Source organism: Mustelus asterias, chromosome 17 (genome assembly GCF_964213995.1).
Source record: "Mustelus asterias chromosome 17, sMusAst1.hap1.1, whole genome shotgun sequence".
Classification (NCBI taxonomy): Eukaryota; Metazoa; Chordata; class Chondrichthyes; order Carcharhiniformes; family Triakidae; genus Mustelus; species Mustelus asterias.
Genome location: NC_135817.1, coordinates 32055698 through 32083652, shown reverse-complemented (window position 1 = coordinate 32083652; position 27955 = coordinate 32055698). Strand labels below are relative to the sequence as shown.

Sequence of the window (27955 nt, the reverse complement as noted above, 5' to 3'; positions counted from 1 at the left end):
CTATGTTCTTAATAAAATTTTGATACAGGCAGTTCAGCATAGTTTAATTATCATTACATACTGCAAATAACATGAAGGGTGTAAATATGATTCATAATGAACTGGGAGTATGCCAAGAATAACAAAATAGAAGGACTAATTATTGGTTGGTGACGACTTTTCTGACTAATGAGAAAGATCACTGTGGCCACATTTCCTCATCCAGCCAGCAAGAACTAACAGTTGGCTCATAACCACGTCCAACTGTTTCTTAAAAGATACTGAGGCTTTTGCTGCCTCAACCCATAAGGAAGTCCATGAGTTTATCAGTCTGTGTAAAAAAAATCATTTCCTGGATTCAGTCCTTCAGCTTAACTTTGACATCTTTAAAATTTGGCATACTGCCATGATTTAGTTTGAAGTAGCATTCTGCATTAATGTTTTCAATGCCACTTACAAATTTTATATATTGTCTAAAATTACCTGTGGTCACCTCATTTCAGAGGGAATGCTCAAACATCTTCAACTTGTCTATGCAAATCAGTCCTCTAAAACTAGGGATTGATCTTGTGGCTCTCTTGAACTTTCTCAGAGGTTTGAATGCCTTCCTGGTTACGACCAGAACTGAGCACAATACTATTCTTGCCACATGTCTTTCTTTTCTGACCTCTTTTTGGGGCTTGAGTTTTTTTTTAGCAAACTGGTGACCATTTATCAAAGAGGACATCAATCATGCTTCAACCTCAATGAAAAGCTTTGCTGGGCTGTTCAACCATAGAGAGAGCCGAACCTGCCTTCACTTGATATCCACACACATGCAGGAATTTCTAGGCATCGTCAAAAGTAGAAATCCTGGCCAACAGTTCCACTCCTGGCCTTTAAGGACCCTGTGTCTAGAATCAGTGAACCAAAAGCAGACAAATGACCTTGACATCATGTTGGTCTGAAATCTGAAATTTTATAAATCATAGCCACAACCTAGTGGCCCCATTAGCCGGGGGCACGAATCCCATGATGACCACCAATTTGTGTGATGGCCAGAAATGGGTTTGCGTCGGCGAGATCTCAGTTTGATATCTTGGGAATGAACCTGATTTCCATATGTTTGAATACATTTACATGTAATTACTGGGCTTGATGCTGTAGTGTCCACCCACAATGCATCCTTCCCTCTCCCCCATCCCCACCCTCCTGACGTCATGCTGGCATGAATCACGACTGGCTTTCAAAAGCGAAAACCAGTCATGATGAGCACGCTGGGAGTGTGGAGGTGCCGTAGGCCCCGGGGTTTAAGGGACAAAGCTGGGCATTGTCACCTGGCACTATGACAGCACCAATGAGGCAGTATTAAAGGGGCTCTGGTGGAGGGGGTTACGCTCCTCCATTGGGCGTGGTTCCCCTTATGTGTGGTTGGGGAGGGTGGGGAGAGGGGAGAACCCCAGTGTCCATGAGGGGAGGGTGGGAAGATGGCTGCGAGGAGCTGGAGGGGTTGCCCCGATTTTGGTGTTGTGGTGGGGAGGGTTGCCCTGCTGCTTAGCAGGGTGTCCAAATTTCTGGGGAGGGGAGGTCAGGACCTCCTGGGGGGGGATGGGACCTTGAATTTACGATTGAGATCAGGGTGCCCTTTCCAAAGAGCACCCCGATCTCAGAATCCCGGTTTTGCCGTCATGTTTAGGCCACGCCCCTCAAGCCAGTTGTGTGATCCTCGCCAGAACTTCGAAAATGCACAGAGTGCTGTTACATCAGGTGATAAAAGGTGTATGTGAAGCCAATGAGTTTCACATAACCTTTCTTGCCTGATTCAGCGCTCTGTGCAATTTTGGGAAAATTGCACTGCATGTCTATTGGTACAAAATGGATAGTGTTTCACATACTCAGTATGCATTACACTGCTATCACAACTCAACAGACTCAAGCACAAACTGTAAATAAATGGCCAGGAATACTTCATATTTAATAAATAAGATCCCCTGATGGTTCAACAGGCTTCTCCAGTGAATAGCTGAGCTATGCATAAAAATATAAGCTCGGGTTCAATCTTCAATCAGACAGAATTCTCCTGGTCAACAGTCATCCCGTATCCATTATCTAAAATAGAATAACTGTTCGCGTTGCTAGGATTTACAAAGCTTTCAGCCAAATTTGCCGATAAAGTATCGAGAACGAGAAATCAAAAAGTAACTAATTGACGGTAAATCACTTTGGAATTTGAGGATGTGAAAGATGCTTAAGTTTTACCATACGGTAATGCCGTTGTCACTGAGGCATTAGCAATACATTTTAACATTTAATTTAGCACCATTGTGTCGTTGATTCAGAGATTCAAGAAATCCAGAATGAGAGCACATCATCATGATTATTTCAGTATTAATTTACATGATGTGGGCATCCCTGGTAAAGCGACAACTTATTGCCCATCTCAAATTGTCCTCGATGAGGTGGTGATGTCCTGCCTTCTTCACAATTTGAGGAGCTTGCTAGGGTATTTCAGAGGGCAGTTAAGAGCCAATCAGGTTGCTGTGTATCAATTAAAGTTGCTGCTATAAAACTATAATCAGATCTAGGCCATGTAAGCATGAAATTATTAACTTGAAATTCTTCCCCAGCCTGCCCCACTGGAACAAAGAGGTGTAAATGGATTTCAGTTACAGATCAGCAATAATCTCATTGAACAGGCTTGAAGGGCTGATTGGCCTCCTTCTGTTCTTACATTTCTATTTTACCTTCTCGACAGTATTTGCATTGAGGCCTGCTGAGGGTCTTATACCTGCTGGATAGACAACAGAGACATTTGCCAGAAATCGCAGGGTCCTTCTTCAAATAGGTAGATTAGACTCTGACAATGTTAGCGGTGCCATAGTGTTATTTCTTTTTAACCAGAACCCCAGGCTTTCTCATCAGGCCAACTGAGAAACGGTTTTAATTTCTTTGTGTTCCTTTAGCTCCAAAAGGAAGGCTTTTCGATCTCCCCACTCCTTGTTCCCCACCCAAACCCCCTTCTCCAAAAGTGGAATCCTCTTGCAGCCACACCCAACCACTCACTTATCTGAGTAGCCACTTACCTGTGTGGCCAAACTCCCCTCCAACTCGATTTTCATGTTTGCTGATGATCTCAAACAATGACGAGACAGAGTACAGAAATGAGATGAAGAATCTGGTGAATTGGTGCAACGACAATAATCTCTCCCTCAATGTCAACAAAATGAAGGAGATTGTCATCGACTTCAGGAGGGGTAGTGGAGAACATGCCCCTGTCTACATTAATGGGGATTAAGTAGAAATGGTCGAAAGCTTCAAGTTTTTAGGTGTCCAGATCACCAACAACCTGTCCTGGTCCCCCATGCCGACACTATAGTTAAGAAAGCCCACCAAAGCCTCTACTTTCTCAGAAGACTAAGGAAATTTGGCATGTCAGCTACGACTTCTCACCAACTTTTACAGATGCACCATAGAAAGCATTCTTTCTGGTTGTGCTTGGTATGACTCCTGCTCTGCCCAAACCACAAGGAGCTACAAAAGGTTGTTAATGTAGCCCAATCCATCACGCAAACCAGCCTCGCATCCATTGACTCTGTCTACACTTCCCACTGCCTCGTCAAAGCAGCCAGCATAATTAAGGACCCCACCCACACCGGACGTTCTCTTTTCCACCTTCTTCCGTCGGGAAAAGATACAAAAGTCTGAGGTCACGTACCAACTGACTCAAGAATAGCTTCTTCCCTGCTGCCATCAGACATTTGAATGGACCTACCTCGCATTAAGTTGATCTTTCTCTGCACCCCAGCTATGACTGTAACACTACATTCTGCAATCTCTTGTTTCCTTCTCTATGAACGGTATGCTTTGTCTGTATAGCGCACAAGAAACAGTACTTCTTATTGTATGCTAATGCATGTGACAATAATAAATCAAATCAAATTGGGGCGGCACGGTAGCACAGTGGTTAGCACTGCTGCTTCACAGCTCCAGGGTCCTGGGTTGATTCCCGGCTCGGGTCACTGTCTGTGTGGAATTTGCACATTCTCCTCGTGTCTGCGTGGGTTTTCTCCGGGTGCTCCGGTTTCCTCCCACAGTCCAAAGATGTGCAGGTTAGGTTGATTGGCCAGGTTAAAAATTGCCCCTTAGAGTCCTGAGATGTGTAAATTAGAGGGATTAGCGGGTAAATATGTGGGGGTAGGGCCTGGGTGGGATTGTGGTCGGTGCAGACTCGATGGGCCGAATGGCCTCCTTCTGCACTGTAGGGTTTCTATGATTCTATGATTCAAATCAAATCTTGCCAATATTGAATTTCAGCCCCAGCCAGCTGCTGCTACCCATCGATTTTGGACAGGTACAAGATCTGGGCACTTGAGACCAGGGAGATAAAATCTCAGATGTCTCATCTTGCCAAAGTCAGGATGGTTTGCAACCTGCTTTGACCCTGGCCCAAGTTACAATCAGGGTTAAGGATATACATGGGAAAGTTCTCCTAATTGCGAGCTGCTTAATGGGAATGGATTTTGTACTGCCTGCTTGCCAATATAATTGAAATTAGGGCCTACCATGAAAATTGCAAAGGTCGCATACTCACTCTTCCACACATATAAGGTTCTATCAGCATGCAATATGAAGATCATCCGCATTACATTAATTGGGAGTAGCACTGTAGTGTTGCCACACTTTTCTCATTGTTTGCCAAAGTGGTGCAATGATAAAACCCACAAAAAACAGTCCTGAACGTTGCAATGTCCAGATTTCTTTTTCCACTCTCCTAGAACCAACTCAATTCATGTGTATAATTTTTGCCTAGTATTCATCAAAACAGATGAATGCAGTGCCAGATTTCAAAGGGAGCAACAATTCATGAAAAGCATGAAAACAGGACACTGATTGGTCAGCAAGTCAACTGTGATTGGTCAAGGCTTTGCCATAGAGAATGCACCAGGAAACAATTGTCCTCCATGCTTTTGTTTCATGCAAAATGGTGCAGTGCCTGGACATGTCCCTTTTGCCTGCAAAAGACAGTTCCCTGCGTATGAGTACATGTAGTTTCTAGCAATCATTAGTGAACTACGTTGTGAGCCCAACTATGTAATCTTAAATTGGTTATTAGTGCAATGCTTAATGCACTTGAGATTATTTAGCAGGTGCTGTTCAATCACAGAATTACATCTAACATTAGACATTATGTTCTCAGCTTTACAAACCCAGGTAAGTTAACAGTACAGTTAGTACTCTGCCGTGTGCAAACAGCCAAAGAGACATGCTGTTTGATACGATCCACCAATCATTGGAACACACAGCCCATGTATCTGTCATTGCGCCAGCCCCTAACCTTCTACCCCCTTGCACATTTCCAGTACGTAGGTGATAAGTTTGTTATATTTAGATCTTCAGTCACATGTAAGAATTTCTTTACATACCTTAGTGCACTCCACCCTAAGTTCAAATTTGGCTTAGAAATGGACAATCTACAAACTCTCTTTCCTCAATGTGCTAGTAGAAAAATTCACCAATGCGTTCTCTACTACTATCAACCACAAGTCTACCTTCACTGGTCAATATACAGACGAGGATTCCTACTGCTCCCCGCACCAAAAGATTGGCCACATCAGCAATCTTGTAAATGGGGCCTAGGCCATTTGCTCAAGTCCCAATGACAGGCAGATCATATCAAACAGCAGACTTCATTGACTGGTCACAATAGGCAGAGCACTGATCCTACTCAACCAGCCCAAAACTCAAACACAGAGCGGGATTTTACAGCCTCTCTTGGGCGAGACTGGAAAGTCGCACCCGAGGTCAACGGAGATTCCTGCGCCAATTCCATGGCGGGTGAGATGATAGAGTTCCGGACACAATATCTAACATTAGAGGCGATTTCATGATTAAACAGCACTTGCTGAATAATTCTAAGTGTGCTATGAATTACAATAAAACCCAATTTAAGATTATCAGTCAAGTTTGCAATATGGCTTACTTATGCTTGCTATATTCATATGCAGGGACTTAGCCACTGCAGATAAAAGAAACATGTCCAGGCTTTGCACCTTTTTAAAATTAAACAAAAACCTGGGAACAATAGTTCCCTGGTACACCATCCATGCAATGACTCAACAGAGTTGACTTGCCAACCAATCAGCACCCTTTTCTTGTTGCCTTTGAAACTTGGCATTCTCATGTCTGTTATGACAAGTGCAAGATGAGAAGTGCTATGGGGAGATGGTGGTATATTGGCAAATCACTGGACTACTGATCCACAGGGCCCAGCTAATGCTTTGAGGGTAGCACGAGGGCACAGTGGTTAGCACTGCTGTCTCACAGAGCCAGGGATCCGGGTTCAATTCCAGCCTCAGGTGACTATGTGGAGTTTCCCGTGTCTGCATTGGTTTCCTCTGGGTGCTCCCGTTTCCTTCCACACTCCAAAGATGTGCGGGTTAGATTGATTGGCCATGCAAAATCGCCCCTTAGTGTCAGGGAGATTAGCAGGGTAAATATGTGGGATTAAGTGGATAGGGCCTGGGTGGGATTGGTCCCGGTGCAGGCTTGAAGGGCACTATGGCCTCCTTCTGCACTGTAGGGATTCTTTGATTCTATGACACAACTTCAAATCCCACCATGGCAGCTGTTCATAGAAACCCTACAGTGCAGAAGGAGGCCATTCGGCCCATCGTATCTGCACCGACCACAATCCCACCCAGGCCCTACCCCCACATATTTACTCGCTAATCCCTCTAACCTCCGCATCTCAGAACTCTAAGGGGCAATTTTTAACCTTGGCCAATCAACCTAACCCGCACATCTTTGGACTGTGGGAGGAAACCAGAGCACCTGGAGGAAACCCACGCAGACACGAGGAGAATGTGCAAACTCCACACAGACAGTGACCCAAGCCGGGAATCGAACCCAGGTCCCTGGAGCTGTGAAGCAGCAGTGCTAACCACTGTGCTACCGTGCCGCCCAAAATACATTTATCATTATGAATCTGAAGGTTTCATGGTCTTGTTAGACTTTTAATTATTTGATTCAAATGTCACCATCTACTGTGGTGGGATTTGAACCTGAGTCCCCAGAGCATTGCACTGGGTCTCTGGATTGCTTTTACAGTGACAATACCACTATGCCACCACCTGGTGCCCCATTGGAATTAAAAAAGTTAAAATAATAAGATCTGGAATATAAAACTAGTCTCTGTAATAGTGATCGTGAAATTATCCTCGAAATCTGCAAAAATCCATCTGGTTCATAATGTCCTTTAAAGGAAAAAATCTGCCTTCCTTATCTGAACTGGCCAACAAGTCACACCAGACCCACTGCAATCTGGTCAACTGCCCTTTGAAATAGCCTGTCAAGCCATTCAGTTCGGGGCAATTATTGATGGGCAATAAACACTGGCCTCGGAAACCAAAAGAGAAAATGCTGGAAAATCTCAGCAGGTCTGGCAGCACCTGTAAGGAGAGAAAAGAGCTGACGTTTCGAGTCCAGATGACCCTTTGTCAAAACTTTGACAAAGGGTCATCTGGACTTGAAACATCAGCTCTCTTCTCTCCATACAGATGTTGCCAGACCTGCTGAGGTTTTCCAGCGATTTCTCTTTTGGTTTCAGATTCCAGCATCCGCAGTAATTTGCTTTTAAACACTGGCCTATGCCTTGACAGCCACATCCCATGAAAGAATAAAAAAAGGCAAAAAGCTTTGACAGCATGTCTCTTTTTTCAGCAATGCTCAAGTTCAGTTCATGTGGTTGCCAGGACAATTTCCAGCTGTATGAGTGCAAACCAATTAAAATAAATCTCACATATTTCTGTCAAATTACATCTACGTCCTTAACTGCTGACCAGATGTTACTTCTTCCACATTTGTCAACAGTCGTCCATATTTCAGTGTTATAAACCCTGAATACTGTCCATAAATATTCAAATATATTAGCAGTCTACTTCCTATCACCTGCAGTAACCCCTATAATGATTCCCCTCGATTATTAATTCAAACACAGAACACTGAAGACAATTATGGGAGGTATGGCAATGGCCTGCCATCAATAATTTTGCATTACGCAGCTAATCAGGGATTCAACAGTACAATATATAAAAGCAATCAAACATCCTACCATCGTTACAGACTCAAAGTTGGGTTTGAACATTAATGGGTACATTGCTGTTTCACAAGACGCTATGTACATCATTGATGGGCCAAAGAAGTCCTCCCCTTCCAGAATAGCTTTAATTTTCCAGTCTTCTTGGGTGTCATTATACTGAAAAACAAGTTATGTACAAAGTGTCTGTTAGAAATCTTCTCACTTAGTTGCTATTTTGAAATGTTTGCTACACAACAATTCAGCAGGTGCAAAAGCCACATTATACTGGATATTACACTCACATCATTTGATTAATTACAGACCAACTCTTGTGCTTTTATTGCCAACAAATCTCTGAAAATTAACGATTTTGAATTGATAATAAGCAGTGTGTAATATGTGACCTTTTATAAAAAAAAGTTACAAAATGGCAAAAATATGGTGACAGACATTGAATGTAGGCCAGGATCTTTCGGCCCTACCGCAGCACGTTTCCCTGCAATGGATGCAGCAAGCCACTCAAACATCCATCGACTTCAGTGGGACTGGAAGGTCCCACTGGTGGGAGGAGCTGGAAAGCCTCACCTCTAGTTTGATAAGTCAACCATGCTTGAATGCCACCATGTACACACTAATGTTCAGAATGTCAAATATTGAAACACAGATAAAAACAATACATGCATTTCTGCAAAAATGTTGGAGATAACGGCTTGTGCTCTTCTACTTCCCTCTACCCGACCTTTGCCAGATCTGGACTGGGCAAAATCATAGAATTATAGAATCCCTACAGTGCAGAAGGAGGCCATTCAGCCCATTGTGCCTGCACTGACAACAATCCCACCCAGGCCTATCCCCATACTTACTCTGTTAATCCCCCTGACAATAAGGGGCAATTTATCATGGCCAATCAACCTAACCCGCACATCTTTGGAGTGCAGGGGGAAACCGGAGCACCCGGAGGAAACCCATGCCAACTCAGGGAGAACGTGCAGACTCCACACAGACAATCACCCGAGGCTGGAATTGAACTCGGGTCCCTGGAGCTGTGAGGCAACAGTGCTAACCACTGTGCCACCATGCCGCCCAGAGGTGAAAAGCAAATTGAGGACACATTTTCTGTATCCCTGCCTGTCTGCAACTTCTAACGGGTTGGTTTCATTGGGTGAAACACTAAGGCCATGCGACCACATTTCCTGCTATCCGCACTGCCTGAACACTCAATATAGGGGTCTCCTATTGGGTCCTGGTGTCCAGTGTTCAGATTTTCCTAGAGGGGCAACCGGAGCAGAACTGAAAGAGGAGTCAGCATGTTTAGATCGTGCCCTTGCACACGCCACCCAGCCAGTGAACTTCTGCAATAAAAGAGCTGGAATTCTCTGATGTCGTGTGCCCCACCACCACTGCCAGCGAGAACAGAAAATTTGGCGGTCGGCCAAGTCTCCTCAATTCATAGCAGCGGGATCAGAGAATCCCAACTGCGGATAAGGTCAGGGAATCCCAGCCAAAGTCTTTTTGATGAATGGTCATCATGCTAGCCACATCTTCTTCACTGTGCCAGACTCCATAGGAAAGCCTTGACAAATGACTGAAGAAATTATACTGTTTAAAGAATTTCCATTTAAAACTAAAGCATGTAATGGAACTGGATAAATTAATTTTACCCCAAACAATCCTACCTAATCTACTTATCTGTTGAACTAATTCATTTTGGTCCATTAACTTTCCCTGCATCTTTTAACATCAGCAAAATTATTTTAACTGAGACCCTGACACAGTATAAAATAGAATTTTGCAAATATAATGTGATCATTGAAACTTTCAAATGTAATTGCAAGTACTTCATAAAGTATGGTATTCTGAAAATAATCCTTTTTATAACACATGGCTATACCTTCTAGCCAAGTTAAGTGTAGAAAAATTAAATTAGTTATCAGTGGGTAATTTTGAGAATTCTCATTTATCATGATTGTTGAGACAGTTTTGATCATTACAAGCTTGAACAAGAGATAATGACAAACTGCTTCCATTGAAGGAAGGTATCTTTGCTTGCCAGAGTAACCCTTCTGGCATCCTGGAGATGCATTTTGATGGGGTATGCTCTATCAGCTGGTGCAATGAATCATCTGCAAAAAAAACTGTGTTAAACACTTTATCAAGGTTATTTCTCCTACCCCCCCCCCCCCCATCTGATGATACAAAACTAGACAGCCTCTGATGAGCAGTTCAAAAGAAAACTTTCAGAAATTGAATAGGTGTAGATTGAAAATGTCTGCATCGGAACATCTCCAGTGGCTCCACATTCAGTACTTCACCCACATCCTGACAGCTCACATATAACATAAAAATAGCAAGAAAATACTCGGCAATTCAGGTAGGATTCGGGGAGAGAGAAACTGAATTAATGGGCCCTATTTTACCCTTTCGATTCTAAGTGCTGTGCGGACTTGAAGCTGGGAGTGTTTCAGATCTGACTTTTAGACCCATTCTGAGGCGCCCCCATATGCACACTGCCTGAAAAAAATATCAGCCAGTCTGAATCACACTGCACAAACCTGTGGGTGGGGGTTAACGCACCCAAAACCCTGCAGCTCCGATCGGAGCCTCCAACTGCGCATGCGCAGAAAAAAAATGATAGAATGCTGCTCCCCTGCCACGTCCCTCCTGGGCCAGATAATTGCCCAACCCCCACAACATTACTGACCCCCTTATCGCCCCAATCCCCCTGCCACCCAGACCGATCGCGGGTCCCTCCCCCCCTTCCCTCCCACTGATCACAGGCAGAGTGGCAGCAGGCCCCCTTCCCCCCCACTGATCACAGGCAGACAGGCAGTGGACTCCCCCTTCCCCCCACACTGGTCACAAGCAGAGTGGCAGCGGACCCTCTTCTCCACCACCCCCCCCCCCACCAATCTCAAACAGACAGCCGTGGGAGGCTAGGCACTTACCTCCTCATTAACCCTCATTGATGGAGCGCCCAAATCGGACTTATATGGACATGTGTGTTTCACGCCAATTCCGGATGGGCGAACGTGGTGGTAAAGAGGGAAGTGCCAGTAAAGTTGGGCATGCAGCCCATTAAGTCAGTTTAAATGCATGCAAATGTCATGCCCGTTTCAGGCGCGATCCCGATCATGGCCATTTTCGGGCCTTGGTAAAGGGGGAACCGGCGCGGAGGCAGGCACGGATCGCACTACTCGCCTCACGCCCAACTTTCGCAGGTGCAACTTGATAGTAAAAATGGGCCCAATGTTTCATATTGATGACGTAGCATCGAAGAGGCCACTGACCTGAAACATGAACTCCGTATCTCTCTCACCAGATGCTATTTGACCTGCTGAACATTTCCAACATTTTCTTCTATTTAATTTCTGATTTCCAGAGGTATTTTGGTCCTGAAATTTCATACTGCATGGAGCTTTATCAAACGCCTTTTACCAGGTACAGTGCTCAACACTGTAGGGTTTACCAATTGATTTGGACAGTCACTTGGTCAGGCAGTAGCTATCCCTAAAACAGTGTTGGTTACTGTTACCCGAACTGTGGCACACAAATAATCCTACATTTATTGCTGATAGTCAATTTCATTATTTTAGATGGAACTGAAGACAAATATCGGCCATTACATGCCCCTGTTTGTTTTGTCACCATCTTCTAATATATACCATAAAAGAGAAACTTGCAAGCTATGGAGAAGGACAAAGGGACTGGGACCAATTAAATGGCTCTTTCAAAGAGCCAGTACAGACATGGTGACTGAATGGCCGCTTTCTATTTGATTCTCCACATACGGCTAGACATTTAAAGTAAAGTTAAAGTTTATTTATTAGTCACAAGTAAGGCTTACATTAACACTGCAAGAAGTTACTGTGAAATTCCCCTAGTCGCCACAATCCAGCGCCTGTTCGGGTCAATGCACCTAACCAGCACATCTTTCATACTGTGGGAGGAAACCGGAACACCCGGAGGGAACCTATGCCAACACAGGGAGAACTCCACACAGACAGTGACCCAAGCCGGGAATCGAATCCGGGTCCCTGGAGCTATGATGCAGCAGTGCTAACCACTGTGCCGCTGACACAGTTTAAACACGGTTATATCAAATTTCTGAATTTTTCCTTGGTACTGCTTTGTGGACAGGATATTTTCATTCCCTCATGATCACTTTGAAGAAGTTGGCATTCAGAATGTTGAATCTTTTGTGCTTATTCTCAGTTTTACACCATATACATACTTTAATGTCCTCTGTTCCTTTCTGTATGGCTGAGAGAATTTTTAATTGGTAAGTTCTACCTCTACTGTAATGCTTTTTCCTAGATCTCTTAAAAATCTCCTCTGGTCACCTTCTGACCTGCTTTGTATTTTTCTAGATTCATCCAATGAGTCCCTTCTCCTTTCTCCCAGTATGATTTGTGGATATTGTTTTTCATCTTCACTCCACTTTTTAATTTGCTTCTTAATCTATCTAGTATCAAATTTTTAGTCTGGACTTGTTGATTTTGTAGGTGTACATGTGCAGCTTGTTGAACATTATTTTTTAAAGATGTTCTACTTTCTTATTGACAATCATCCTTATCCAAACCATTATTTTTACCAGGCGATTAATACACTTTTCAGAAGAATTGGGAAATTCATCCCCTTTGGCAACATGGCAAGAGGACACGGAGATTGGGCGGCATGATGGCATAGTGGTTAGCACTGCTGTCTCACAGGTTCAATTTCTGTCTTGGGTCACTGTATGTGCGAAGTCTGCACGTTCTCCCGGTGACTGCATGGGTTTCCTCCAGGTGCTCCAGTTTCCTCCCACAGTCCAAAGAGACGTGCTGGTTAGGTGCATTGGCCATGCTAAATTCTCCCTCAGTGTAGCCGGACAGGCATCGGAGTGTGGCGACGAGGGGATTTTCACAGTAATTTCATTGCAGTGTTAATGTAAGCCTACTTGTGACACTAATAAATAAACTTCAACTTCAACCAAGTTTCATGGTTGTCCCAAGGTTCAGGTCCAATAAAGGACTTTGCAAAATCTGGGTGGACTCCCTCAATTTTGTCAATAAAAATGTTTCCACTCCCTGAATATGCAGAGTGTATGTGACAACTCGCAATAATCCTGCCTGTCAATGTGATTTGGTGCAATTTCTCACAAATCAGTCTGACAAATGTAAAGAATAACACAATTAGTATTTGGTTGACCATCTGGTTTTATCAATGTTACAAGCTTTCTTCAGAAGCAACATTCATCCAAAATGCCAAATGTTGTTTAGTACATTCGTCCACATGCAGCTGATAGAGAATCCAAATACGGTTCATCGTAAATTTTAAAAAGTGAATAATAGACCCCCATCGCCGGGCATCTGATTTCAATTATTTTTCGTTTGGCATAATTATATGTACTTTATATACATTTGTTGGCAAAATGATAAGATATATAGAAGTATGTCTGTGCTTTTGATGGTTGTGTGCACTTCACTTCCTTGATAACAGTTTATTCATTATCAGCTGAATTGGTCTGTAAAATGGGTGAAATACTGAATTCCAGCACTATGGAAACGCAATTCATTTAGTAGTTCTTAATCTTGCTTAATTGCCATTGATTCCTGTTAATGCTTCTCTCTCAGATAACTTTCAGTAGAACACATAATTAACCAATTAACCAACTTTGGTAATTGGTTTTCCTGGACAATGATTGCCATAAATAGGTATTTTTTATTTTTTTTTAAAAGTACAATTTTGTCCAATTCATTAGTCATTATCCATGTCTGTGCTTTCAACATGTTGTGGAGATGCCGGCGTTGGACTGGGGTAAACACAGTAAGAAGTTTAACAACACCAGGTTAAAGTCCAACAGGTTTATTTGGTAGCAAAAGCCACACAAGCTTTCGAGGCTCTGAGCCCCTTCTTCAGGTGAGTGGGAATTCTGTTCACAAACAGAACTTATAAAGACACAGACTCAATTTACATGAATAATGGTTGGAATGCGAATACTTACAACTAATCCAGTCTTTAAGAAACAAAACAATGGGAGTGGAGAGAGCATCAAGACAGGCTAAAAAGATGTGTATTGTCTCCAGACAGCTGTCTTGTCTGGAGACAATACACATCTTTTTAGCCTGTCTTGATGCTCTCTCCACTCCCATTGTTTTGTTTCTTAAAGACTGGATTAGTTGTAAGTATTCGCATTCCAACCATTATTCATGTAAATTGAGTCTGTCTTTATAAGTTCTGTTTGTGAACAGAATTCCCACTCACCTGAAGAAGGGGCTCAGAGCCTCGAAAGCTTGTGTGGCTTTTGCTACCAAATAAACCTGTTGGACTTTAACCTGGTGTTGTTAAACTTCTTACTGTCTTTCAACATGTGTACATGTTACCTCCTTGGTTACAGCTTATTGATTATCAATAAAATGGTACGTAACATGGGTGAAAAGGCTGTATTTCACCCTATGGAAATAACACCAGCATTGTATTGACTGACTATACTTTTTAAGCATACCTACATACTTATATGTATTATGTTAAGTGTTTTCCATTAAAATTAATGTATGTAAATAAAACAATGTCTTCGGGAGTCAGACATCTATTGGATTAGTACACCAAATATGGTTAGAAAATCCTCCTTCAAAATGGCTCAGCATCCCCCTTGTCCGCTCACCAAACTCCTTGTACAACAGCAACATCTTGACATCTGGGGCAGGAAGGCGCAGAAAATCTGGTGAGAGCTAAAATATCAGAAACCTGTCAGCGTAAAATCATACTGCAATTTTCCCAATGGCGGGTTAATGGTGGATTGGTCTTCCTGCTGTTTGGTGGCACAAACACTATCTGCATTCATTTGCGTCTCATGAATGCTCATTAAAACAGCTGTCCACCGTCAGGCCTTCCAATCTTACCAGATTACATCGACGTCAAATCCGAATGATGAAGAGAGGCATGCACAAGATGGTTTTCAGTTCGTCGGCAACTTCAAGGTGAGTACAACGTGCGAAGTCTACCTGTTATAGTGCTGTGCTGCTCCAGATGCACTGTACACAAGCCTGCTGAGCAGACCGGTTCCTGCCCTCCATCTCCACGCCAAGCTGGTCTTCATGGACAGCACCATGCTGCTGGACCATGGACCCTCCTGTGACATAAATTCCATTCATTCACCATGAGCAAAGAGAAGCTCCCATAGTTACGCCGAGTCAATGTGTGGAGTTCAGAGACACATTGGCTCAATGATGTAATTCGCAAGTTCTCACTGAACATAACATGTTCGGTGAGAACCTCTAACCTCTACGTGGAGAATGATGCAATTTAAAGTGCCAAAGCCTAGCTGCCCAACTTCTCTCACAGCTCTCTCATTCACACCTTTGTACACAGCACACTTTTAACTGTTCTAGTCCTCAATATCTCTCTTCAGAGAGGAGCCAAAATTGAGAATGGATCCAGTGATCCAGGGAGCTTTTACACAATGCCTCATTCCAAGGAGGCGAAGGAGGGAAAAGGTATCCGCACGCGCAGCTCCAGTAGGAGGTACTACGTGTGTACGGCCAGAGGAGCATGAGCATCAAGAGGAGCATGAGCATCAACAGGAGGCTGAGGGACAGAGTCCAAGACTGTGGAGATAACTGGCAACACTGAGGGTCTATCATCCATGAGTCTCCTTTCCACAACTCTGTAATGCAAGGTGGCACAGTGGTTAGCACTGTTGTCTCACAGCGCCAGGAGCCCGGGTTTGGTTACTTCGAGTGAAGAAGTGTAGGGCAAGGCTGTGATTGTCCAGAGATTTGGTCTGTAATATTACTACATGCTCCGAAAAGACCTGACACCACATGGGTTTGGAGGCTTCCCCTTGCCAGTGGGCCTGAAGTTGACAGCAGCACTCAATTTCTGCACCCCTGGGTCCTTCCATGGATGAACAGGGCACCAGTGCAGCATTTTGCAGTCAGCAAAACATTGCTGTATTCAGGAGGTGCAGGCGGGGTCTTCCGGTCCTATCAAAGATGACCTCCCACCCCATGGCAGGTTCCTGGCGGTGAGACAGGTGAGCCATGCAAAATGCCATAGACTTTGGCAGGGTCGTAAGATCCTGGCCGACTGCCAGCCAACGGCGAGTCACTTCTGCCGTGGGAAAACATGCCGCGGAGGGGGGGGGTTGAAAATCTTGCCTCCATAACCGCAAGCTTTCATTCTTTTTCCCGTAAGTTTGAGCAGTTACAATGTGCAAAAATCCTGATGTTGAAATTTTTACCCAAAGGGTGAAAGTGCAAGTTGGGAAATTAACAGGACGAATTTCAAGCTGCTTCTATTCAGTCAACACGGTTCTTAACCTATACTAGAGTGTTCTTAGGCCTCATCTTAATTTCAAAAACATTGAATGAATCATGTAGAAATGAAATAAAAAAATAAAATATTTCCACAGGCAAGGAGTGGAACTTTGTAGTAGCTAATTAGAGCCATGCAAGAAAGCAAGAAATGAAAAGATTATTGTCGAGCAATGTGCATTCAAGAAATTCATACTTAGGTGTACACTTGCAATGAGTTAAAAATATTATTTATGTAATTATAATAGAACTTATTTCTGCATCAAACATTTAATTGACATTGCATTTTTGTCTGTTTGAAAAGAACCATCTTCCAAAAGCCCACAATATAGTTTGCTTATTTCCACTATGGTCAAATTAAACTATTACTTGATTAGGAGATAATGAGCCGAAATAGCAAACTTCTATTACAAGAACTGTAAGTTTGAACTTAATTGCTGTTGGAGAATGAACTTATTAGTTTCCGCATTTGAATGAGGTTGAATCTTTCAGCACTTACCACAGGAATATTTTTAATGAGAGATTGGTGGGTGGAAGCAGCGATTTCCAATTCAATCTCAAAGTTGTCCTCAGCATTCACCACGCATGTAATGGTGTACAAGCGGATATCACATGAGGACCTCAGCAGGATCTGACAAGTGTATCGACCTGGCCCGTTTGCATGAAATTTCATTGGCATGATGGCTGAATCTTCCTTAGCTAGATTTATTGAAAAAAGTGGTAATATCAATTTTCCACAGTCCAAATCTACTGAATATCAGAATACTAAAATAAGTTTAAGTTTACGAATTAGTGTCACAAGTAGGCTTACATTAACACTGCAATGAAGTTACTGTGAAAATCCCAGAGTCGCCACATTCCGGCACCTGTTCAGGTACACTGGGGGAGAATTTAGCATGGCCAATGCATTTAATCAGTACATCTTTCGGACTGTGGGGGGAAACAGGAGCATCCGGAAGGAACCCACACAGACACGGGGAGAACGTGCAGACTCCACACAGACAGTGACTCAAGACAGTAAACGAACCCGGGCTCCTGGCGCTGTGAAACAGTGCTAACCACTGTGCCACCTTGCATTACAGAGATTCCCACAAATTCCATTGTATCGCAAATTTCATCTTACATCTTTTGTTTCACATTTAACATTTTATTTCTTCCTGCATTCCATTTTCTTAAATTAACTGCCACTTGCCTGAGAATAATGCAGACATAACTAATAGCAAAGAAAACCCAATGTTACATGTTGCACTGCACCAAAACAGTTTTAAATTTAACTCTTAAGGTGTTATGTATTGGTATTCCTGCTCGGAAGAGCTGCTGTGCATTGGAAAATATTTTAACCTCTGGAATAACAGCAGCAACTTCTGACAAAACAAAACACTTCCAATCTAGCAAAACATTACAAAGTCGTTCAGATAGAAAATAGAGCCAACCTTTCAAGTCAGGATGACCCTTAAAGGTTCATCCAGACTCAAAACGTTGGTTCTATTCTCTCACCACAGATGCTATCAGGCCTGCTGAGTTTCTCCAGCATTTGCTGTTTTGTTTCAGATTCCAGCATCCGCAGTATTTTGCCTTTATGCTTCTCAATGTTTATTACATTTTCCTGTTTTGATCTATATCCAATTCCTTTTTTAAAATTGATTTCACTTCCGCCACCTTTTCAGGCAGTGCATTCCATGTATACAATGAACATGCATTAAAAAATATTGAAAATAAACTGACTGTCACCTTCATACAAATACAAAACATTCTAAATTATTTCACAGGTCACGTATCCAATATAGAGGACATAGACGGAACAAATTTATAGAAAATTGCCTTGCTTTCTGCTTAAAAATAACTCTAAAGCCTTTAAAATTGATAGGTTATTCAGTGTCAAGGATGCACTGAATTAGTGTTGTGTGATCGACTCCATGTTTTCCACAATGGTATCTCATAGTGTTGATTCAAAATCACTAGTAAACATTGTAACTGCAACCCATCCAGAGGAAGTTAATATTCAAACTGCTTGACTTACTATATAAGCAAAAGAAAACAGTGTTGCAAAGAAGCAAACATTTTCTACAAATTAGCAATGCAGAGCACAAGTAATACATTTACTGCCCGGTGAAAATTAGCTTTTTGGTCCCGCAACAATTTTAAATTAAACCAATGATTGCCATGCAAGCAAAATCTAATCCTGGTCCATTGCAACTGTTCAAGATAGCTATTTTAAAAATTATACTATTGTGGTACTCATCAATCCATTCAGGCAAGGTTTTAAAAGCCACAAAAATAAGATATAATGAGAAACATTGTTGTTCTATTTTGTTACATTTACAAAATAAACGTATTTATAACATTTTTATTCGTATATTTCTAAATACCAAAATCTCAAAACAAACATTTCTCTGCACCATCAGATAACTGAATCACTGCGAACAAGGGACTTTTCAGTAGCTGGGGCCAATTTCCCAAGAAGTCCATGTCTGAAGTGTTTTCAGATAGCAAGAAATGTGTGAATAGAACACAAAAACAGAAAAATCTGAAGACACTCAGCAGCTCTGACAGCATCTGCAGAGAGGGAATAGAGCCGCCAATGTTTTGAGTCAGCCCTGCATCTGCAGCATTTTGCTTTATCTTAGTGTGAATAGAACAAATTGCTATTGTGCAGAATACACACTTGCAAGCATTTTGCACAGCCCCTTCAGCTCTAACAAGGAATTGAAGTTGCTGCCTTAAGATCCCTACAGTCCTCTGGATTAGAATTCTTCCAGAAATATGTGATCTGCTGTAACAATTTTGAGATTTTGTACTTGCAACGTACAGATGGGACTGATGGCGGCAGGGTATTGCACTGTCATCCTCCAGCAATCCAATTACTTCAGATTCTTCCTTAAGGAAATTAGGACAAAAGCATCATAGCAATTCTGGCATCAGTAGCATTAACTTATCAAAATGTCACAACCACCTACATTTATAAGACCATAAGATACAGGAGCAGAATTAGACCATTCGGCCCATCGGGTCTGCTCCGCCATTCAATCATGGCTGATATTTTTCTCATCCCCATTCTCCCCTAATTAATCAAGAACCTATCCACCTCTGTCTTAAAGACACTCAATGACCTGGCCTCCACAGCCTTCTGCGGCAAAGGGTTTCATAGATTCACTACTCTCTGGCTTAAGAAATTTCTCCTCATCTCTGTTTTAAAGGATCATCCCTTTAGCCTGAGGTTGCGCCCTCTGGTTCTGGTTTTTCCTACTAGTGGAAACATCCTCTCCACGTCCAGTCGATCCTGACCTTGCAATATCCTGTAAGTTTCAATAAGCTCCCCCCTCATCCTTCTAAACTCCAACGAGTACAGACCCAGAGTCCTCAACCATTCCTCATATGACAAGCTCTTCATTCCAGGGATCATTCTTGCGAACTTCCCCTGGACCCTTTCTAAAACCAGCACATCCTTCCTTCGGTAAGGGGCCCAAAACTGCTCACAATACTCTAAATGGGATCTGACCAGAACCTCATACAGCCTCAACATGTTAGTACAGTTAACATAATATGAAACATCTGAAGGCGCTTCACAGCAGCATTATGAAACAAACAACTGACACTGAGCCACATAGGAGATTTTAGATCATGGACTGATAACTGGGTCAAAACGTTAGGTTTTAAGGAGACTCTAAAAGGAGGAAAGAGTGGCGGAGAGTATCGATAGGAAATTTCAGAGCTGATGCTGCTGATATGGCCACCAATTGTGGAGCAATTAAAATTGGGAATTCTCAGAAGACCAGAATTAGATAAGTGCAGATATCCAGCAACAGTGGAGCACTCTAGATAGGTGTTGATAAGATAGAGCAGAGTGTCATCAGCGTATGTGTGCTTTCAGATAATGTCGCATGGGGCAGCATGTAGACAAGAAATAAAAGGGGCCAAGAATAGATTCTTGGGGGACATTAGGGGTGCAGGAGTGGGAAGAGATACAAATGAAAGTGATACTTTTGTGACGCTAAATGAGAGCAGTCCTAACCAGCGGGATGATGGTAGAGAGACATTGAAGGAAGATGGTATGGTTAACCATAAAGAGACTACAAACAGGTTTGGCAGGATGAAGAGGAAAGGTTTACCTTTGTCATGCAGGATCATAGAGTCATAGAAACCCTACAGTGTAGAAAGAGGCCATTCGGCCCATCGAGTCTACACCGACCACAATCCCACCCAGGCCCTACCCCCATATCCCTACATATTTACCCGCTAATCCCTCTAACCTACCCATCTCAAGACACTAAGGGGCAATTTTAGCACAGCCAATCAACCTAACCCGCACATCTTTTGGACTGTGGGAGGAAACCGGAGCACCCGGAGGAAACCCACGCAGACAAGAGGAGAATGTGCAAACTCCACACAGACAGTGACCCAAGCCGGGAATCGAACCCAGGTCTCTGGAGCTGTGAAGCAGCTGTGCTAACCACTGTGCTACCGTGCCGTTTGTAACTTGTCGTTTGTAACTTGGATAAGAGCTGTTTCTGTTCTGTGCCAAGGGTGGAAACCGAACTGGCAAGGTTCAAACATGGAGTTCCAGGAAAGATGGGCACAGATTTGGGAGGAAGCAACATGTTCAAGGACTTAGGGGAGGAAAGAGATGCTTGAGATGGGGCAGTAGTTTTCAAGGGCAGTGAGGTTGTGTTGGTTTTTTGAGGAGAGGGGTGTCCATGGCAGATTTAAAGTGGGGGAGCGAGAGAAAGATAGCGATTTAAAAGAGAGAACTGTTCACAATATTAGCAAACATGGGGACCAGGAAGTGAAGTTGGAAGGTTAGCAGAATAGGGTCAATGGAAAGATGATCTTGGGGCGCAGTGATAACATCCCTCCCTCTGGGCCAGAAGCTGGTGGTTCAAGTCTCACTTCAGGACTTGATGGATCTGAAAGGTAGGTTCACGATGTGGCCAAGCAGGTTGATTACCAGCCTGTAAAATCCTTCTGATATGCCTGATGGCAGACAGTAAAGCAGGAGAGTTTCCTGGTCAGCCATACTGCAGAAGGCAATGGCAATCCACCGCAGTACTTTGCCAAGTATGATCATGCATACATACAATGGAAGTTCTTGGTTGTCAGCACCCTCTTAGGTTTGTGATCTGGAAGAGGAGGAGGAGGAGGGTCAAGAGTGGTTGAGGTTGGTCTTATGGACAAGATGCGCCTGGAGATGGCATGAGGGAAGAAAGCAGAGAAAAGAGAGAAAGATATGAGTTCATGTCTCGGCCAGCCGGGAACCTTAGAGGAGGTTTGACCTGGTAGGCAAACAGAAGGGAGGGATACAGATGAGGCAGCTGAACAGATGGTGACCTCAATGATAAAGAAGTCCACTTATTGTTGGAGGTGAGAGGAGAAAAGAAAGGGGAGATTGGTTTAAGACGACAATTTGTTGTAGGGAAAAGAAGCAAAAGTTGGGACAAATAATCAGCAATTCTGGGTCTTAAATATGAGCAAGTTCTCTGAAATAGATGTCCAAACTGAACAGAAGAATAAAGTAAAAAATCCTTATGATGAAAAAGTGAAAGAAAAGCAGTTACATTGTGATGCGCGATATAACACACGAGAGGCTGGATGGACTCGGGAAATAAAGGCTTTTATTGCCAACAATAACAGAGCTACTATATACAGTATACGATCCCAGACTAAAGGGTCACCAGGCAGAGCAGTGACCTTTATACCTCTCCCAGGAGGCGGAGCCAACTGGGGTGTACCATAGGACTATATTAACAGGTAGAACAGCCCAACCCTAACCCCAACAGTAACATATCTACAGACTCATAGTACTGACCAGACCATGGCTCAGCACTACCTGGTGGGAACCAACAATGGTTCACCACACATTGTAAACAAAATAGATGGTTTTTCAATCTGCAAACTGGAATGCATTAAGAATAAAGGCACAGTGTAAGAAAAGTGTCAGAGTGGAAAATATGTAGGCAATTGTCAGTTTATTTCTTCTTCATGACTAGTTATTTTTCCCGGCTTGGGTCACTGTCTGTGTGGAGTTTGCACATTCTCCTCGTGTCTGCGTGGGTTTCCTCCGGGTGCTCCGGTTTCCTCCCACAGTCCAAAGATGTGCGGGTTAGGTTGATTGGCCAGGTTAAAAAAAAAAAATTGCCCCTTAGAGTCCTGGGATGCGTAGGTTAGAGGGATTAGTGGGTAAAATATGTGGGGGTAGGGCCTGGGTGGGTTTGTGGTCGGTGCAGACTCGATGGGCCGAATGGCCTCCTTCTGCACTGTAGGGTTTCTATGATTTCTATGATGAATTGCCCTCAAATATTATGCAAATTATTTTTTTTTACAGGTGAAAGAATGTATTTCACACAGATAACATATATAGAACTAATTATTGCAGAGTTATTGTTTTGTATGTTATTTAAATAATATTAGTGACCAAGAACGTATCACATTAAAAAAATCTTAAAATAGTTGGAGATAGTTTCTGTGAACAATTTTGTGCACACTGTAGTTAACAGATTATGGCAAATTATTATTTGTTCAAAATTAGCTGTCTATTAACTGGTCATTTCAACCAATACTTGATGCTATTTGCATTTATCATTATATTCTTTCCTTGTCAAAAGGTTTTCCATTAAAATTTTACAAGATTTCTTACATTGTTAGCATTAAAAATGCACTATTATTTTTCACTCAAGTACTGTTTGTAATATCACCCAAACCTGACACTGCCTCAGTTCATCTCCTACTGAAGCTCTCATTCATGGGTACAATTCTCCCAAAAAAGCTTTGAAGTGTCATCACGGTGAGAATAATGGAGTGATCCATGCTGCTCTCTCAGGTGCGCTCCACACCACAATCCTCCCACACCTTTTTACAGAGTTGTGGGCTTTGTACTGGTAGTGGAGGGGACCGAAACATGCCAGTGTGCCCGGCGTTTGAGCACTCGGGCACCATTTCACAAGGACACCCCAATCTCAGAGTGCACTGGGAGAACCCCTCCCTCCCCCCATGGACATCAGAAAGCCCAGACTCTTGATGTTCTCCCTATCAAGACTGCCTGCACGTTCCACCCCTGCATGACACCTCCAGTCAGAGCACTCCCCCCCCCTCCCCCCAATTGCCCTCATTCAGGTTCCACACCCTGGGAACTGCCCTTGGCATGCTGGCAGTGCCCACTGGTACACTACTGCCAGGCTGCCAGTGGCTACTGCCAGGCACTGCTACTGTGCCAGTTGGGTATTGCCAGTGTGCCAGGTGGGTACCACCAGGCCATGCCCTGACCTGACCACACGGGATTTCAGTGGCCTCCAAGCCCCCTGATGTGACCATTGCACCAGCTCTCCGTTAGTGAAGACCAGTAGTGATACTCGCCATTATCGCACTGCGCCCAAAGGCTGGTGAATTTCATGCGCTGGCATTCGAATGGGCTATGCCTCACATCTGTAGTCGGTAAGTTGTTAGAAGGTATTCTGAGAGACAGGATCTACAGACATTTGGAGAGGCAAGGATTGATTAGGGACAGTCAGCATGGCTTTGTGAGTGGAAAATCATGTCTCACAAATTTGATTGAATTTTTTGTAGGGGTAACCAAGAAGGTAGATGAGGGCAGCGCAGTTGATGTTGTCTGCATGGACTTTAGCAAGGCGTTTGACAAGATACCACATGGTAGGTTGTTGCATAAGGTTAAATCTCACAGGATACAGGGTGAAGGAGCCAAATGGATACAAAATTGGCTTGATATCAGAATGTGGAGATGCTGGCAGTGGACTGGGGTAAGCACAGTAAGAAGTCTCACAACACCAGGTTAAAGTCCAACAGGTTTATTTGGTAGCACGAACTTTCGGAGTATTGCTCCTCCTTCAGGTGAGTGAGGAGTTGTGTTCACAAACAGGGCATACATAGATACAGACTCAATTTACAAGATAATGGTAGGAATGCGAATCTTAACAGGGTAATCAAGTCTTTACAGGTGCAGACAACATGAGTGGAGAGAGCACAGGTTAAAGAGGTGTGAATTGTCTCAAGCCAGGTGTGGTGAACCATCGTTGGTTCCCACTAGATAATACTGAGCCAGGGTCTGGCCAGTACTACAAGTATGTATATATGTTGCTGTTGGGGTTAGGAACGGGTTGTTCTACTTGTTGCTGTTGGGGTTAGGGTTGGGCTGTTACACCTTGTATTATAGTTATTGTGGTACATCCCAGTCGGGCTCCGCCTCCTGGGAGAGGTATAAAGGTCTCTGCTCTGTCTGGGACCCCTCAGTCTGGGATCGTGTATATAATTAGTAGCTTCGTTGTTACAGCAAATAAAAGCCTTTATTTCCTGAGCATCTCAAGCCTCGTGTGTGATAACGCGCATCACCAGGACAGTTAATGAGATTTTGCAAGCCCAGGCAAGTCGTGGGGGTTACAGATAGAGTGACATGAACCCAAGATCCCAGTTGAGGCCGTTCTCATGTGTGCGGAACTTAGCTATCAGTCTCTGCTCAGCGATTCTGCGTTGTCGTGTGTCATGAAGGCTGCCTTGGAGAACGCTTACTCGAAGATCAGAGGCTGAATGCCCGTGACTGTTTAAGTGTTCCCCGACAGGAAGGGAACACTCCTGCCTGGTTATTATCGAGCGGTGTTCATTCATCCGTATTCCCCATGTTGGAGATCTCTACTGCCTCCCGAAGATACACAAGACCAACACACCCTGCGGACTCATCATATCAGGCAATGGGATCCTGTGTGAGAACCTCTCCAGCTACATCGAGGGCATCCTGAAACCCCTTGTACAAAGAACCCCAGCTTCTGTTGCGACACTACGGACTTCCGACAGAAACTCAGCACACATGGAGCAGTTGAACCAGGAGCACTCCTCGTCACAATAGATGTCTCGGCACTCTACACCAGCATCTCCCATAACGACGGCATTGCTGCAATTGCCTCAGTACTCAACGCCGACAACTGCCAATCTCCAGATGCAATTGTACAACTCATCTGCTTCATCCAGGACCACAACGTCTTCACCTTCAACAACCAGTTCTTCATCCAAACACTCGGAACAGCCATGGGGACCAAATTTGCACCTCAATATGCCAACATCTTCATGCACAGGTTCGAACAAGACGTCTTCACCGCACAGGACCTTCAACCGATGCTATACACTAAATATATCGATGACATTTTTTTCCTTTGGGCTCATGGCGAACAACCACTGAAACAACTATATGATGACATCAACAAGTTCTATCCCACCATCAGACTCACCCATGGACTACTCTCCGGAATCGGTTGCATTCTTGGACACACGCATCTCCATCAAGGACGGTCACCTCAGCACTTCACTGTACCACAAGCCCACGGATAACCTCACGATGCTCCACTTCTCCAGCTTCCACCCTAAACACATTAAAGAAGCCATCCCCTACGGATAAGCCCTCCATATACACAGGATCTGCTCAGATGAGAAGGATCACAATGGACAGCTACAGACGCTGAAAGATGCCCTCATAAAAACAGGATATGGCGCTCGACTCATCGATCAACAGTTCCGATGTGCCACAGCGAAAAACCGCACCAACCTCCTCAGAAGACAAACACGAGACAGGGCGGACAGAGTACCCTTCGTCGTCTAGTACTTCCCCGGATTAGAGAAGCTACGACATCTTCTCCGGAGCCTTCAACATATCATCGATGAAGACGAACATCTCGCCAAGGCCATCCCCACACCCCCACTTCTTGCCTTCAAACAATCGCACAACCTCGAAAAGACCATTGTCCGCAGCAAACTACCCAGCCTTCAGGAGAACAGTGACCACGGCACCACAAAACCTTGCCACAGCAACCTCTGCAAGACACAGATCATCGACACGGATGCCATCGTCTCACGTGAGAACACCATCTATCAGGTACACGGTACACACACTTGCAACTCAGCCAACGTTGTCTACCTGATATGCTGCAGGAAAGGATGTCCCGAGGCATGGTACATTGGGGAGACCATGCAGACGCTACGACAACGGATGAATGAACACTGCTCGATAATCACTAGGCAGGAGTGTTCCCTTCCTGTCGGGGAACACTTAAACAGTCACGGGCATTCAGCCTCTGATCTTCAGGTAAGCATTCTCCAAGGCGGCCTTCACGACACACGACAACGCAGAATCACTGAGCAGAAACTGATAGCCAAGTTCCGCACACATGAGGATGGCCTCAACCGGGATCTTGGGTTCATGTCACACTATCTGTAACTCCCACAACTTGCCGAGGCTTGCAAAATCTCACTAACTGTCCTGGCTGGAGACAATACACACCTCGTTCACCTGTGCTTAACTCACTCTCCACTCACATTGTCTGCACCTGTAAAGACTTGATCACCTGTTAAGACTCGCATTCCAATTCAAACCATTATCTTGTAAATTGAGTCTGTATCTATATATGCCCTGTTTGTGAACACAACTCTCACTCACCTGAAGAAGGAGCGACACTCCGAAAGCTCGTGCTACCAAATAAACCTGTTGGACTTTAACCTGGTGTTGATAACAGAAGACAGAGGGTGGTTGTAGAGGATTGTTTTTCAAACTGGGGGCCTGTGACCAGCAGTGTGCCTAAGGAATCAATGCTGGATCCACTGTTTCTTGTCATTTATATTAATGATTTGGATGAGAATTTAGGAAGCATGGTTAGTAAGTTTGTTGATGACACCAAGATTGGTGGCATAGTGGACAGTGAAGAAGGTTATCTCAGATTGCAATGGGATCTTGATCAAATGGGCCAGTGGGCTGACGAATGGCAGATGGAGTTTAATTTAAATGCAAGGTGATGCATTTTGGTATATTGAACCAGGACAGGACTTACTCAGTTAATGGTAAGGCATTGGAGAGGGTTATAGAACAAAAAGATCTTGGGGTACAGGTTCATAGCTCCTTGAAAGTGGAGACACAGGTGGACAGAGTAGTGAAGAAGGCATTCGGCTTTTTTGGTTTCATTGGTCAGAACACTGAATACAGGAGTTGGGACACCTTGTTGAAGTTGTACAAGACATTGGTAAGGCCACACTTGGAATACTGAGTACAGTTCTGGTCACCCTATTACAGAAAGGATATCATTAAGCGAGAAAGAGTGCAGAAAAGATTTACTAGGATGCTACTGGGACTTGATGGTTTGAGTTATAAGGAGAGGCTGGATAGACTGGGACTTTTTTCTCTGGAGCATAGGAGGCTTAGGGGTGATCTTGTAGAGTTCTATAAAATAATGAGGGGCATAGAACATAGAACATAGAACATTACAGCGCAGAACAGGCCCTTCGGCCCACGATGTTGCACCGACCAGTTAAAAAAAAACTGTGACCCTCCAACCTAAACCAATTTCTTTTCGTCCATGAACCTATCTACGGATCTCTTAAACGCCCCCAAACTAGGCGCATTTACTACTGATGCTGGCAGGGCATTCCAATCCCTCACCACCCTCTGGGTAAAGAACCTACCCCTGACATCGGTTCTATAACTACCCCCCCTCAATTTAAAGCCATGCCCCCTCGTGCTGGATTTCTCCATCAGAGGAAAAAGGCTATCACTATCCACCCTATCTAAACCTCTAATCATCTTATATGTTTCAATAAGATCCCCTCTTAGCCGCCGCCTTTCCAGCGAAAACAATCCCAAATC

The 27955-nt window shown here is 43.8% G+C and overlaps 1 protein-coding gene across 1 annotated transcript in view; it reads right to left on the bottom strand.

Annotated features, from left to right (window-relative positions):
• Positions 1-27955, bottom strand: part of LOC144506053 (cilia- and flagella-associated protein 47) — a 384789-nt gene that overhangs the window by 198062 nt on the left and 158772 nt on the right. The window contains exons 20-21 of the mRNA XM_078231872.1: positions 16829-17028; positions 8069-8212 (exon numbers count right to left, since the gene is read on the bottom strand). Of these exons, the coding sequence (XP_078087998.1) occupies positions 8069-8212; positions 16829-17028 (344 nt within the window). The remainder of the gene's footprint in view (positions 1-8068; positions 8213-16828; positions 17029-27955) is intronic.